Raw genomic sequence first — 15,262 nt, forward strand, 5'->3', positions numbered from 1 at the left:
TCGTTTCAGGGTCCCTTTAACTCAAAATACGATTGCACTCTTCATGGCCAGAAATAAAGGTAAAGAAATTGTTCTAACTTTCCTCAACATGGAACTATATTTGGGCATTACAGGGTTAAGTTCTCCAGTTCTCCAAATTCCATGATTGCTTAGTTCCTTTGAGGATTTTTTTTCTCTTTTGTGCGCCAACTGTCATGCTGCCTGGTCATGGAAGGCTGTGGTTAAGCCAGTTCTTCAGTCGACCACATGTAGACGTAGTGCAGTGGAGGAGCACATGTCAACTTCTTGCACATGGCAGGGATGGGACATACTACCTGAATACCACCTGAATGTTGCTGACACATGTCAAAGAGCTCTCCTCTCTCTATGAAGCTATAAAGAAAGAATCTTTAAACAAGATCAGTGAAAAATATATCTTTATTTTTCCAAACAGCAAACAAAACACACTATAAATCTTATACACACAAACATATGAACTGGGAACAAAGATTGCACAACATGGAAAAGAAGTGCAAAATGTGATTCGATATACACGAATGTAGGAATGAATGATGGGCCAATAATGAAAAAAATATATTTCTGGTTAGCGTGATGAAGCTGAACATGTATTAAATGTGCATTCATAAGCGCACACTTGCCAGAATTCTTCATGAAACAGCTCAAAATTTAAATAATTATATCATAAGGATTTATAAGGTTTATATGCTGGAATAAAACTGAATGCTGAGGATGAAAATAGACAACGAAGGAAGGGCAAAAGGCAAAGCTATAATGTAAGCCCTCTTGGCAGGCACTTTCACAAACTGCCACACACTTGCACTAGCAACCTGTCAATGTCTTAGTCCTCAGTTCACATTCTCGCTGGCGACTTCCAGCAGTTCTGCGTTGGTGCAGGCGCCAGGAATTGGGCAGTCGTCCAGGCTAAGTCGCTTCCTGAAGTGACGTGGCGTGATGGGACTGGACTGTGCCATGGAACCATTTGGAGCCGCTGGTGTTCCATCCCCGCCTGCCCCGATGTTTGAGATGGTGGTTGGTACAGTGGCAGCTGCGCCCATCGCAGAGCTGTCATCCGCGTCCGCTTGTCGTGATGAGGGAAGTGCATCGCTCCCTTTCGGTGTCGGGCCAACTTCTGACACAGCGCTATGGTGGCAGCTATCCGATTCTCTCCCTGGACTCTCCTGCTGCGCCTCCTCACTCCGTGCCTTGGCAACGTGCATATCACCAGACCCTGCCAAGGCAGACTGCTCGTCAGCCACATTGACAGTGGCCAAGCCTGCCGATATTTCGGCTATGGCGTAGTCGGTGATATCATTTTCTGGCTGCACTGACACACTTATCGGCACAACTGCACTCTGATCGATGTCTGTGGCAATCGTATGTAAAGACCATCCACCTTCCTTGGCAGCTTCTGTGTCTGCTTTGTCCTTAGACACTGTGCCTTCGAAGACTGTTGCCTCGCACATGTCTTCCGTCAGGGTGCTGTCCTCAGCTAGAACCGACAGATCTTCTTCTCCAAATTCAGGTACTTCTGGAAGCATGTCACCATCAAGAATGGCTTGAGAATCTTCATCACTAACGGTGGCTTCCTTTGGAAGCACAACGTCTTGAAGTGTTGCTGAACGATCCACTGCACTGTCCAGAGGTGCAGGCACATTGGAGCGTGTGGCACCGTCATGCACTAGCAAGTTTTCTCCATCAAATTTGGCTTCATCTGAAACGTTTCTATTAGAATCTACCAGCACACTTGAGCCAGTGCACTCTGGTTCATGAAGTGCATCCTCTTTAAGCAGGTCTTCATAGGCTCCACTGCCCTGAGTATCCTTGAAAGCTACAACATCTGGCATTTCATTTAGTGGGCCTTCCTGCTCTAAAGACTCAGCTCCTATAGCAAGCCCCATGGCCTCCTGGTCTTCTAGAGCTTCTAGGCTGATTTGAGTCTCCAAGCACTGGGCAAGTACAACTTGATGTACTGGGATGGCTTCTGCTTCTGAAACTTGTGTCTCCTCGAGAGCCTGTTCAGCTGTACTGCAACTGGTGGCCGCCACTGTGAGAGATGCGTTATCTGAACTGCCTCCTTCAGCAACATGTTCAGCCAAAAGTTCCGTGAGAGCGCGATCGTCCATGTTGTCTGCTCCTTCAATGGCAGGGGCCTCGGGTACATCCTCAGGTACTTCGGTAGGTCCTTCAAAAACAGAGTCATCACCTGCGACATCTCCGCTGCCACCTTCTGAGGCGTCTCGCGCGGCCCCCTGCAACTTCTCCAAGACATCCATGCCCATGTCCAGAAGACGAACAACATAGCAGCCATTCCTCTCTTCCAGGAATTCAGCCAATAGTGAGGAGGCTGGCCCTGCATCTGCCAGAAGCTTGAGCTTCTCAGTTGCTTCCAGGCCCAACTTCCCTTCAGGGATATCAAGGGTGCAATTGACAGCAAAGAGGGGTTCAGCCAGCAGTGCATCAGGAAGCTGGCAAATTCCGGCTCGCTCCACAGTGTCAGTGTTTCCATAGTCGACAAACTTGACTAGTGCTTTTGCTGTGCCCCCGGGTTCAGAGTTATTCTTGTCCTCGACAACAGCAATTCTGTACGGAAGATCGTCGATCCAGTAGACCATGCAAGGCAGTGACGTATCTGCTGGCATGTTTTCATTTACTGGAACTTCAAGCAGCTGTTTTAACAGAGCCTCCAAGGCATTCAGACGGTCATTGAAGTGAACAAAGAAGTTTGTTGCCGACTCAACATGGATGATGTGGACATGAACTTTCTGGTGAAGTGGAACTTCCAGGGTCCTGTACCTCCTCTGAAGTGGGAGCTTGGACTGCAGACTGACGCCGTCTAAAGTGAAAAGCCGAACAGTCATCGGCTTTCCTGGCTTCACTGTTTCGAACAAAAGATCTGAGTCCAGGACAAGCTCTCTGAATTTCTGAATAGCATTGACATCGTCAGCATCTCCGACATCAGCGAGCTGACATTCAATGCAGAATGGCTCAACACGCAACTCTTCAGAGTCCAGAGACACCACAGACTCCACTATCTCAGCATTTCCATAGTCCACAAAACGAACCTTGAAGCCACCCTCTTCTGCAGGACCTTCAACCATAGCCCTGTACCAGAGGTTGTCCTCGGAGTAAAGTGCAGCATAGAGAGTGCTATTGTCGGGTGCGTCAATTATGGTGGGAGCATTAGAAGCTAGTACTTCTTGCAGCTTGTCTACTAGGTCGCTGAGAACGTCTAGCTTGGTTGAGTGCAACATATAGAATGAGCGTAGGCTATCAACGTGGCTCACTGTGCAAGCTTCACGATCCTTAGCATCAGTTGGAGAAGGCTCAGAGGTAGGTGCACTCTCTAAGCAAACAGCAGGCTCCTCTGGGGCATCCACTTTCAATGCTACAGGTTCTGAAGAGACAAATCGATTCTTGAGCGCTGTAGTGATATCCTGGCCTTCCCTAGAAAGCCTAACAGTGACCTCTGGACCCCAGGTCATCACCTCGAGCTCTAGCTCTGCATCTGCAATCATCTCTTTGAACGCACAGAATATGCCAGGAACATGGGCAAGGTCTTTTGCCCCATCCAATTTGCATTTGTAGCAAAACGGCGGCACCTCGAGAAACTCTGCAGCAATGGCTCTAACCTCAGGAACTATGTCAGTGTTGCCATAGTCAACGAACTGCACACACGGGCCATCTCCTGCAACCTTAGCACGGTACCAGGATTCATCCTGTGGGTAGAAGACCACGCAAGGCAGTTTGGGCAGTGGTTTCACAATGGGCTCGGGAGTTTCGACATAGTAAGTTTCAAGCCGCATGGCAAGATCTTCCAGGGCATGCTCTTGTTCCTTGCGCATGACGTAGAAGCAGGAGAGATCTTCGGCGTGCATTACATAAGCTGCCATCTTGCCAGATATTTTTGAAAGTGGAGGATAGCATGGCACAATCGTGTGGCTGCTGGGGCCTGTGTGAGGGGGTGGCGGTGCCCCGCAGTGAGAGAAGGGAGAGAGAAAAGCACATTCAGAAGCAGACCCACACCACAACAAACATGCAAGCAAGCAAGCCACAGCAAGTCATGGCTGGCTATTAGCTTTCACTTCCCAAGAGCAGATGCATGCAGTGAGCTAGGGTAACCCGCAGCATTTAAAGCCATGGGCAGTAAGTCAATTCCCAGAGCTAGCAATTACTTGGTGCCAGCTAAGTAGAAATGCTTAAAGGTGTCGATGAGCCGTGTGCCAACAAAACATGCAGCGCCTACTTAAGCGAGCATGCAATTAAATGTGTCACCGTGTCACAATTTTCAGCAGGATATACTAGCTGCATTACTAGAATTTAGGCATTCATGTAGCAAAGCATGGAGGATAGCCCTTGATACACCAACTGGAACATTAAAGCTGCAGCGTACATAAATGTCACTAATGCTGTGCCAATCTTCCACGCAACAGTGGCCTTACTCTGTTTACACTTATGAGTGCAGCTCCAACTATGCTTCCCCTTGACTGCTCCCGACACCAATGCCAGCACACCATTGCAGTGCGACACAGATGGAAGAGGCTGTGCTCGATTATGTTACATCAAGTGAAAGTTGTATAGCTACCACTTGCTGCAAACTCCTCACTCCTCATGTGGCCTGTAGCCACTGTCCAAGGCATCAGCATCACTGACGTGCAATTTGTTAGAATTATCAGTTGCATCACCAGCACTAACTTGTTGATCATCAACGACACTCTCACGACAAACATTGCTAACATCAACATTCTCATTTATACTTTTACAACCATCGTGGCCATCATCATCACTACTGTGCTGGTCATGAGCGTTGCTTTTGCCAACAGAATCAACATCATCGTTACCACTACCATGCTCAGCGTTGCCTGTGGTGTCACGACCACTAACTTGTTGATCATCAGCAACAATTTCATGACAAACATTGCTAACATCAACACTGTCATCGATACTTTTACAACCATCATGGCCATCATCATCACTACTGTGCTGGTCATGAGCGCTGCTTTCGCCAACAGAATCAACATCATCGTTAGCTCTACCATACTCAGCGTCGCCAGTAGTTTCATAACCGCTAACTTGTTGACCATCAGCAACGCTCTCATGACCATCAATAGTGCTTCTACAATCACCATGGCCGTCAACAGCACTGCCCTGCTGGCCACGGACACTGCTTTCGCCAACACAGTCAACATCATCATTAAAGCTACCGTACTCGTTGCGAGCATGGTCAGGCTCACCCCGATAGAAAGGTGGCCGAGATGTCATTGTAGGGGGCGACGTCCTAGCTGGAGCTGAACTCCTCTCTGGAGGCAGGCTGGTCACTTCACGCTCAGGAGGTACAGATTTGACAGCAGGAGGGGCTGTATCAGCCACGACAGCACTGTCTTCAAGCACGGGTTGGCTTTCCTGCACTTGCTCTGCTGGGGTAGGAGTTTCTTCCGGGATGGGAATTTCTTCCGGAATGGGCATTTCGTCCCGGATGGGAGTTTCTTCCAGGATGGGAGTTTCCTCTGGAGCTGGGGCACTATCTGGTAGTGGGTGTGCAAAGGTGTCCAAGATATTCACTTCGTTGTCTCCGGAGGTGTCAAACAGGGACCCAATCACCTTCGCAGGTTCCAGCTGCTGTTCAACCTGACAAAGGGCAACACTTGTGAAGAAATAGACATCCTATAACTATCCATGAAGCTTACCCTGTCCTACCTCACCTGACTACCAGCCTACACGTACTGATGCATGATTTTAAAGGATACTAAAGAGAGATACTTGTTCAATTTACACTCAAAAATTATTTTTTTGGAACCTTATTTTTTTGTTAATTTCCCTATAACGGGTTGATTTCACAAGAAAAAATGAAGACGAAAGCTCGATCGTTCTTTTTATTTTTGCACTGAAACCCCAGTGCAGGTACACCAGTGTAATGTCACGGGTTTCAAACTAGGCTAGAATTTCATTAACGGGAACTTGAAGAGACCTGATAAATGTGTTCTGATTAAAAGGAGTTCTGTATACTGAGAAAGATGTGCAGAGGAGCAGCACTATATGCCATACACGCTCTTAACACTGTTAGATATGTTAAAGGAGTCCTGAATTACCCTTTGGGCTTGGTGGGGAAAAAAAAAAGCACTCAGTAGATCGCATACGCTGCTGTGAACATCTCAGCCAAATCTTGCACTCGGGCGTGGAAGATGGGGCTCACAAGCAGAGTGCGAAATCACCTTTTCTCAAACGCTCTCTTTAACAGAGTTCTTACCCTCCCTCTTTTCTAGCTGCTATATTTCGTCATATAGCAGATTCCAATAAACTACTGCTATTGGCTGACGGCTGACATCAATCAAGTAGGGTGTTTGGATCAGTGCACTTCTTCCTAGTGTTACTGTGTATATTAATTGACGCAGTTTAATAAACAGGCTGAAGTAAGCAAAAATCTACATTTCAAATTTTGATAGGAATTACGTACTTCCAAAAGTGCGACTATCATACTATCGTCTGCTAACGCTCGCCTGCACCAGCCCCCATAGGAATAAAACTTTAGCCACACTGCTTATCACTGTGATAGCCATCGGTTCTTGCTAATTTCCATTAGACTTGAACTCTCAACTAGCCTCGAACCATGCAAAGTGTAAGGTCAGATCAGACGTACGCTTGCAAGCGCGTGCACACTTCTGGTCATTCCTGGCTAGGCGCCTTGGCAGACTTAATTTCATGATGAGCTGTTGATGGCACTTCACAATGAGCAATTTGGATGTGGCTACAATCCGTTTGTCAAGCCGGTGCAGGACAGAGCCGGTCTGCACGGCAGCACGGCCAGAATGGAGCAAATGAGCGGGAACGTGCACTCCAGCCGTGTCGTAAACATAGTTAGCCACTACAGTTGCACGTAGCTGCGTCTAACATAGCGTAGCATAAATGCTGTGGCCAATGTGAAGTGCTGTAACGAGTGCGCTCGGTGAGCTCCTGCAGCTCACCGAGGAAAACAGCGTGCTCTGATCGGCACCTATGGGTGGCATGACTCAAGGCCCTAGCATCAACATCTGACGAATAGGTCATCTAGTTTCCGAGTTGCACACGCTCGAGGTGTGTCGCCACCATGGTCGAAGCTCAGTATGTTAGGAATACCTTCAACGTGAATCCAGAGTGTGGCATCCATCGCTTAGCTGATGCGCGCGGCCGACATGCTTTCAAAATCAAACACGAAGATGAAGTTTGTTCAACCCTCGGAAATGATGCGATTGTCGTAGAGGTAAGTGCGAAAGGAAATGTGCTACTCATGTGGTAAGTAGAGCACTTTCTTTAGAGCACTTCTACATTGTTTATAGTGAAGCTATCTCGATATCCGATAGAAAGACTCATAGATACTGAAAATGCGATTTTCAAAAAATTCAATTTTGTGGACATCATTTGCAGTGTGAAAGCCGCATTCCCCCTTAAAGGGATGCTAAAGGCAAACATTAAGTCAAGCTAAAGTGGTTAGTGCTCACGAATATCTAAGACGTCAACACTATCACAAAGCTTTTGTATTGCAGAAATTAAGGTAAATGCATGGCACGTTTGGAGACTCTTGCGGGACATTGAAGTACTAGCCCGAAGATGAAGGCACTACTCATTATAATTTTGTCACCAGTACTCAACCACTCGTAATAAAAAGATCATTGTGCTGCATCATGAGATGAAAGGAAATGCTATTTGTCCAGTTCTTGTTGATATTTAGAAAAAAACTAATTGGCATTAACCCTGATGACGTCAGCGGTGTTCAAAAGGTTTCGTTTTCTTCACTCAGCGCAGTCTGCGTTTTTCTGTTTCAGTAGTTTTGTTATTGCGTATTGCTACGCTGGTTCTGCTGGCTCGCAAAACACATACAAACTGCAACTAGGAGAGAGTGCCACGTCCATGCCACTTGAGCAAGAGCAGCTCCAGAGGTGAATTTAATGCTCTGTCTTGGCTCAGTTTCTTCATGACCGCACATTTCCATGCGAGTGTGGGTGATTTGAATTGAGCTGATGGCATCAGTTGGTTAGACGGCGCGGGAATGGTACAATATTTGGTTTAAGGTAGTTTCATGATGAATTAGATGCTGATAAGTAGAGGAAAGGTAGTTTATCACATATACAGTCATAATATGCAGTTTTCTAAATACAGTGTTATCTACGAGTTTTTGGTTTTCGAAGACCACATACTCCTGAGGGTCAGCATCAAGCTTGCGAAGGTTTTAATGTCTTTAAGAAGCAAGAATCAAACTCAATGGATGACATGCTGTTAGTCATTAACAGTGATAAAAAGCTCCAACAGTGATGATGACAAACATCAAGCATGAATTCCATTCTGTGAAGGTAAAATTGTGAAAGTAAATTCTTTTTAAATATGAAAGTTGAGTGCATACTGCCTTTCCTTAATGTAAACATAGGGTGTCTATTAGATTTGAGAGCACAAAATTTATTCACTTTCAATCTGTAAAAGCTTGGTGCGTGTTTGATTCAGGGGCTCAATAAAATTGGGTGAATGTGGTGCAAGCACACACACATGACCCTGCCCAAATGTAAAAGGACACACTATGACACAGTTGGAGACTTGACGAAGACTCAGCAAATTTCCATGTGGGCAAGGCTTAAAAACTTCACGTTTTTAAAACCCAGGTAAAGATTACAGCAAAGATTTTGCCTCTACACTGGATGGCACAGTAGGCTGGCATGGAGTGCAGCTTAATAGTGAACTTGAAGGTTAGCAACAAACGACCGCCATGCAGGCAACAAACAGTGTAGAATGCTGACCTGCAGCACAAGCTCCTTGTACAGTATTTTTGCTGACAGTTCGGAGGCATCGGCAGGAAAACTGCAGCTGAGGACACACTGGAATGCATAGCCGGGCTGGGTAGTCAACTCTGGCGGTATTTGTTTCACCTGAAGAGAAAGGGAATATAAAAAAAAATTGTTTATTAGAGGGAGAGACAGAGAGAGAGAGAAATCAAACAGGCAAATCCTGCAAGATCTTTGGTTGGTTGTGTAGAGAGAGAGAGATAGAGAGAGAGAGAGAATGAAGAGGAAAGGCAGGGAGGTTAACCTGATATGAGTCTCCGGTTAGCTACCCTACACTGGGGATGGGGGATACGGGTTAGAAAGATGACAGAGAGGAAAACGCAAAAAAAAAAAAAAAAAAGGAATGCGCACACATGGAGACACACACACAAAAGGCGTTGCAGTTAAAGTCGTTCACACAGGCCGGTAGATCGCAAGAAGCGCAAAAGCGCTTGCACGGCCTTCGTTGGTTGTGTAAATTACTTCTATCATCATGCTCCTCAGAAGGCATTGGCCCATCCTGAAATGATCTAGTCAGTCACAGTAATGGCCAAGCTCTATAGCTTCCTATCACTACGGTATCACTATCACTGTGATGGTAAGCTGGAACATTCATACCAAGGCCCTGACACAGGATTGCGAAAAAAATGATTCTTGTGAAGCATGGGGACATAGGCACAAAATTAAAATCTGCATTACTTTTTGCAACATACATTTGTGGACTAAGTGCTCTTTTGAAAACATTTTTGGATTTTACAGTGTCTGATGCATTAACTCTGAAATTTTCATGCATCTTGGACCAATATTTTGGTCGTAATGGTGTTTTATTATAGCATGTTGGCAAGTTGTACGTTAACTGATGAATGTGCAAAAATGAGCCTATTTAAGTGATGCGCAGTTGCCGTTCTAAGTGTCTGATCACAGCCACCTTAGTCTTGTTTGAAAAAGCCACCCTTGTTTAGTTTTTGTGCCCCTGATACTCTGTGCACCGAATGGCTATGAATACCATGCCATTGGCGGATTTTCGGTGGCATCTGCTTGGGCAAGCGAAACTCGGCACGAGAGGATGTCAAACTCGTTCTATGCCGACTTCAAAGATGTCATTACTTTTTGTGTAGTTGTTATACTTTTTGAGTTATGTGATGCACTGTGCTGTAGCTTCTTTAGCTCTTTGTAGATCATAAAGTGCTGATATCTAGCGAAACAGCATGTACAATTACTGAAACTATGCAAGAAGATTAGGGCATTTCCAATAATTTGTTTTTCTCGATTCTCTGAAATATAACCTTGTCCTTTTGCAACTGCTCCTGTGAGATTTTCAAAGAGAATTTCAAGCAGGTATCAGCACTGTCTAAATCTTCAGGAGTATGTATGCCAAATTTCATTAGCATAAGACAATTATAAATGTTTAAGGTTATTCTCATGTGATTGTGGAAAAAATTAGTTGAAGTGTCTGATTTTTTTTTTCTTCATAGTTGCAGTTGTTGTAGATGCTGTTTGAATAGATATCCGCACTTAGTAGTCTACAAAGAGCTAAATGAGCTATAGCGCGAAACTTTTTATGAAAATTTATTACACAATAAAGGGCCCACAAAATGTGTAGGGCATGACTCAAGAACTATAGCGGCTACACAGAAACTAATGACATTTTTGAAATCTGCTTGTAATGCTCTATAAGTGGGTGGATTTTCAAATCTCTAGTACAAATATTTAAAAAAAGCTTTTTCGAGGAGTGTCTCCCCTGAAACTTTCGAAAAATGCGCAGTGCCTTTGGAAGATGCCGGCAATAGTTTGCTACCCGTGCCGAGCACCGCCGAAGCCTCCCGCAGTTACTGTGGGAGGCTCCAGCGACGCGCGGCAGCCGCTTCGCCGCCGGAGCTGATCGCAGAGGCTACGGCAGCCGTAGCAATGAATAATCGCGCCGCTCCAAGAAGGGCGGCGTTATGGACGGCTGCGGTGGTGATGACACCAACGCGGAACACAGAGCTGTTGCAGCACTTGAAAAAATTGCACATTCTACCAAAGAATGACGGTCACCTCGAGGATCCTGGCTGGAGATTAACTTCCAATTAAACAATATTACTGGATGAGGACTTCGAATTATCGAGTGATTCCTTCCATAGGATTACATGCAAAACTGACGGGACCAGCACTTCACTTCTAATCAACTGAAAATTCCAATCAAGCGGCTTCGAATTATCGGGAGTCGACTGTATGGATACGCAAAATATAATTGGATATTTAAAATCAACACCAAACACTGAATGAGCATATGCAGTTCTACCAGACTGGATCAAGGAATAACAAGGTTTTCTCAATAACCGATGTCCCCCTTCCCATTAGAAGTGCCACACCTCCACAGAGCAGAAAATTCACATTTTCCCTGGACCCAGCATCCTGTAAACTTTGTGGCTGACTGTACACTGTGGCTGGCTCCCTTTGCTGCAAATGGAACAAGTCAGATTCAGTAACCTGACAACAAAACTTGTATGAGTGTCATGTAGAGCGTGTGTAGCAGTTTATGTCGAGAAAATTCAGACCTTTATAAGGTGCTGACAAAGCATTTTCATGGTCTAAATCACCGTTCTCTAGAACTCTCATGAGGGAAGAAAAGCGCTTGTCATGCACGCACCTCAGTGTGGTGCACCACCCTGGTGCCTCCCACGTCGACAAAGAACAGCTCCAACTTGGCCGGCGAAGGGCGTGACCTCACCACGGCGCGTGCCCAGGGTGTAAGTACCGCGTCGCCTTCAGCACCCTCATTCTTTGCTGGCAGCCGTGCCACGCAGGCTTCGCCAGGCACTGGATTACGCAATTTTGGTGCTGCATCACCAGCCTCCTGGAGAGCTTTGGCCATGGGTTCCACACATTCCACAAGGCAGCACCACACTTCTGACATGGACATGACGGCTGTCACCTGTAGCGCCACAGGGGAGAAGGACAACACTGGTAAACCAGCACAAAAAGGCACAACCACCAAATTCCCCCATCTAGAAACACGTTATGACTTAGTGTGCGTCTCCTCCTCAACGAAAGTAGTCACTGTGTCTCTATAATCTCTGCTTTACAATTTTTCAGCTACAACTTCTGTTATCGGGCACACTTAAACGTGTTTACTGCAGTTGCGATGCAGTAACTCATGGATTGCAGTGTATCAGTATCAAAGGTAGTCCTGTTATTTTAACTCCTTTATGGAGGGGCCCCCTTGGTGCTAGTACATGAAGCACCAGACAAGAAAATAGTATTTAACAACGGAGGTAACATTGTTACAACACGGGTGCGTCAAGTGATTTAAACTCAATACAGTCAACCATTTTTCAGACTTCCTAGAGACTTCGAAAATGTCCGAAAGAATGGTTGCATGTCTTTAACTGCCTTAAGGGCTCAAATTGCCACAGCCATGTCCTAAATAGCTTTAAGTCCTGCCAGTACAATTATTAGGTGTCTCGGTGCTCGTACTGTGACAGGAGACTGCACTCTTGGTATGTTTCACCGTATAACATCGCATATGATTGATCGCGTAAAACCGCTGCATCGTGGCGAAGCTGACTTTCGGGAACCAGCATTATGAAACGCTTTCAACCCTTGCCATGCTTTATGCACTTTGGTGTCATCGGCAAGGATTTAGTTGGCACTAAATCTTAAATGAAGAACATGGCACTGGGGAAGCAAGAAGCTAGATAGCAAATGTCGAAGCTGTTAAGCCTAATGACGGCACAAATCGACTACAACGGCTACCAGCAGATGGGCACGTGACAGCGCTGGTTTAAGGCTGCAGGATAGTCAAAATGGCAGCGGAGATGGTTTCAGTTAATGCCGTTATGAACCAGCAGCCACTGCAAAAAAAGAGGAAGGCAAAGAATTTCAGCGTCTGAAATTTCAGATGTCCTTATACATTGTCTCCATGGGGTAAGTGGTAGTGCCACGTAGGTGTTTGAATTTTCAGGCATGTCCAAAAAATCGGTCGTTGAATGAACAATTTTGTTGAAGCTTTTGCATTCGTGCCAGCCTGGAAACAAAACCAGCAAAGCGGGAATATTCTATTGGGTCTGCTGGCAGGTATGAAAATGCACACATGTTTACGTCTTGTGGGAAGATTATGAAGATATACAACTAATTAGTCCTTGAGAAAACACGGGTTTGCTGGCACGAAATATGGTCGTGTATTATAGTACTTGAATGCAACAATACGCAGGCTGGAATTGTGTGATACTCGGTGGTGCGATACTCGACGACTAAGGCATCTATGAATATTTTGAGGATGGAGTTAACAAAACCCAGGCTGTTTATCTAGCTGCCACTTCCCTCTAAAACTGGCCTGAACACAACCCCTTTGTGGTCACACTTGGTGCTTTGGAGCAGCTTGGGCATAATTCAAGGCATTTTTGCGGTTTTGGAGCAGCAAGTTGCAAATGTAGCACTTTGGCACAATTAGAACAGCTGTACTATCCCTGCACAATAAACTCACAACTGAATGTTTTACAGAACATCCACAATATTAACACGCATAGCTTGGTACTGTCTGGTTCTTCACTGTCACTACAATGTGACAATCTCTATACGACTCAATAACAGGCATCTACGCATGTGAAAACTGTATTACAGTCAAGCCCGCTTATAACAAACCTGAGCATCATGCGGCATCCATTTGTTATATGCCGAAGTTCGTAGTAAATGGAGCACAGCTAAAGAAGGAAAGTTGCTAATCAAAACACAACATTTATTTCTTTGCAAAAAAAGCCCATGATGCTAGTCTGTTTCTGCAGTGCAGATCCGATGAGGGTGGTCTCCAGTTTATATTAAAGCAGAAGCTTGCTCTTTGCCGAGGCCCTTGGCATAGACAAGTTGCCCGAGGCCCTCTATGTAGCCCATTGCTATAGGCATGCTTATAGTTGCTGGCTCTGAAGTTTCACCGTCATCCAATTCCTCTGCATTGCTCTCGGCCTGCACTTCACAAATGATGCCCACGTCCGTGCGCGGTACCGCAATATCAGCGTCATCAGCTGAATTAAGATCATCCCAACCAATGTCATGGCCCCCCATGTTGGAGTCAACGTGCTGCCACAACTCGCCGCCTGACCATCCTCTTCGGAGAAGGCTTGAAATCAGGTACTGCGCTGACAGAGCCAGCCTTGTGGAAACAGTTCTCTAAGCAAGCTGCCGTCACGTTTGCCCAGGCCGCCTTCATTATCTCAACAGCAGAATACAATGAACTCGAAGCAGCAAGTTAGCGGCCGGGCTGTCAACAGCGACAAGCAAGTGCTCCCCAATGCAGCACCTATATGATGCCTTCAAGGCGTGTATTATGCCGAAATCAAGCGGCTGCACTTTAGCAGTGGTATTGGGAGGCAGGAAAAGTTGAGTCACTGCCATCAGAGAAGTTCGCATGTGGTGCAATGAGCAGCTGTTGAGCACAAGCGACACACACCTCTCTCGCCTCTGCATGTAGCGGTCAAGCTCGCACATCCACTCTGCGAATAAATTGTACGTCATCCACACATTAGTATTGTGCTTGTAGCGCATGGGTACACAGCCCTGAAAGCAACGCGGCGTCATTGATTTTGTGATTTCAAAGGGCACGCGCCGGTCACTGCCATACATATTAGTGCACAGAAATACTGTAACACATACTTCACTGTGTTTGCAACCAGCGCATGAGCCGCCTTTCATGGCGTGCGTTTTATCTGGCAGCATATGATAAAATAATGCAGCATTTGCATTATGCATGTCCTGCTCTGCACAGCTTGCAATAGCGGCTTGGTTTGTTACAAGCCAAGTGGCAACATCTTGGTCACTTGCTGAAGCTGTCTCGCCGACAATCAACTTAAAACCAATCCAATGCCACACTTTGAATCGATGTAGCCAGCCACTGCCTGGGCAGAAGCCAGGAAAATCCAGCAGGAATGCAAAGTTTATGGCTTTACCCAGCATCATTGGTCTGCTATCAGAATGTTGCGAGCATGTGCGTTGATGGACCACTTACAGGGACATTAAAGACAAAAACTAAGTCGACATGGACTGTTTAAATTCCATTCCAGAAACCTCGAAACTTTTTTCATGCCAAGAAAAGGCTTAGTTTACGAGGAAATTGTATCTTAAGGGTCCGAATACCTTTTTTGAAATTGAACCTCGCGACCTTGTGTGATGTTGCTATCGCATTCATTGATTGTCCCTAATGACAAAACAGAGCGGCAGATTTGCTGCTGCAGCTGGTTTTTGGTCAAGTGGTGTAGACCATTTGGGCATCCTTTGACATGACATGGAAATTGAATTCTCTGCTACTTGCAGTTTGTGCGAGTTTTGCAAGCCATCAAAACCAGTGGAGCACTATGCAATAACAAAACTATCAAAAGGCGAAAGCCTGGCTGGTGCAGAGTCAAGTGAAAACAAAACCTTTCAACCGCCCGCATCGTTGGCAAAGGCAATTTCAATGAGTTCCTTTTTTCTAAAAATGAATTAGAACTAGGCAAATAGCATTT

At 45.7% G+C, this 15,262-nt stretch overlaps 1 protein-coding gene across 2 annotated transcripts in view; it reads right to left on the minus strand.

Moving 5' to 3' along the window:
- Positions 1-399: 399 nt before the first annotated feature.
- LOC126527475 (tudor domain-containing 6-like) overlaps positions 400-15,262 on the minus strand; it is a 59,538-nt gene continuing 44,675 nt past the window's right edge. For both annotated transcript variants that reach the window (XM_055068570.2, XM_055068569.2), the window contains 4 exons: positions 11,416-11,700; positions 8,760-8,888; positions 5,232-5,625; positions 400-3,949 (listed from right to left, as the gene is read on the minus strand). In XM_055068570.2, coding sequence (XP_054924545.1) covers positions 846-3,949; positions 5,232-5,625; positions 8,760-8,888; positions 11,416-11,700 — 3,912 coding nt within the window. In that variant the 3' untranslated portion in view covers positions 400-845. The remainder of the gene's footprint in view (positions 3,950-5,231; positions 5,626-8,759; positions 8,889-11,415; positions 11,701-15,262) is intronic.

Source organism: Dermacentor andersoni, chromosome 9 (assembly GCF_023375885.2).
Source record: "Dermacentor andersoni chromosome 9, qqDerAnde1_hic_scaffold, whole genome shotgun sequence".
Classification (NCBI taxonomy): Eukaryota; Metazoa; Arthropoda; class Arachnida; order Ixodida; family Ixodidae; genus Dermacentor; species Dermacentor andersoni.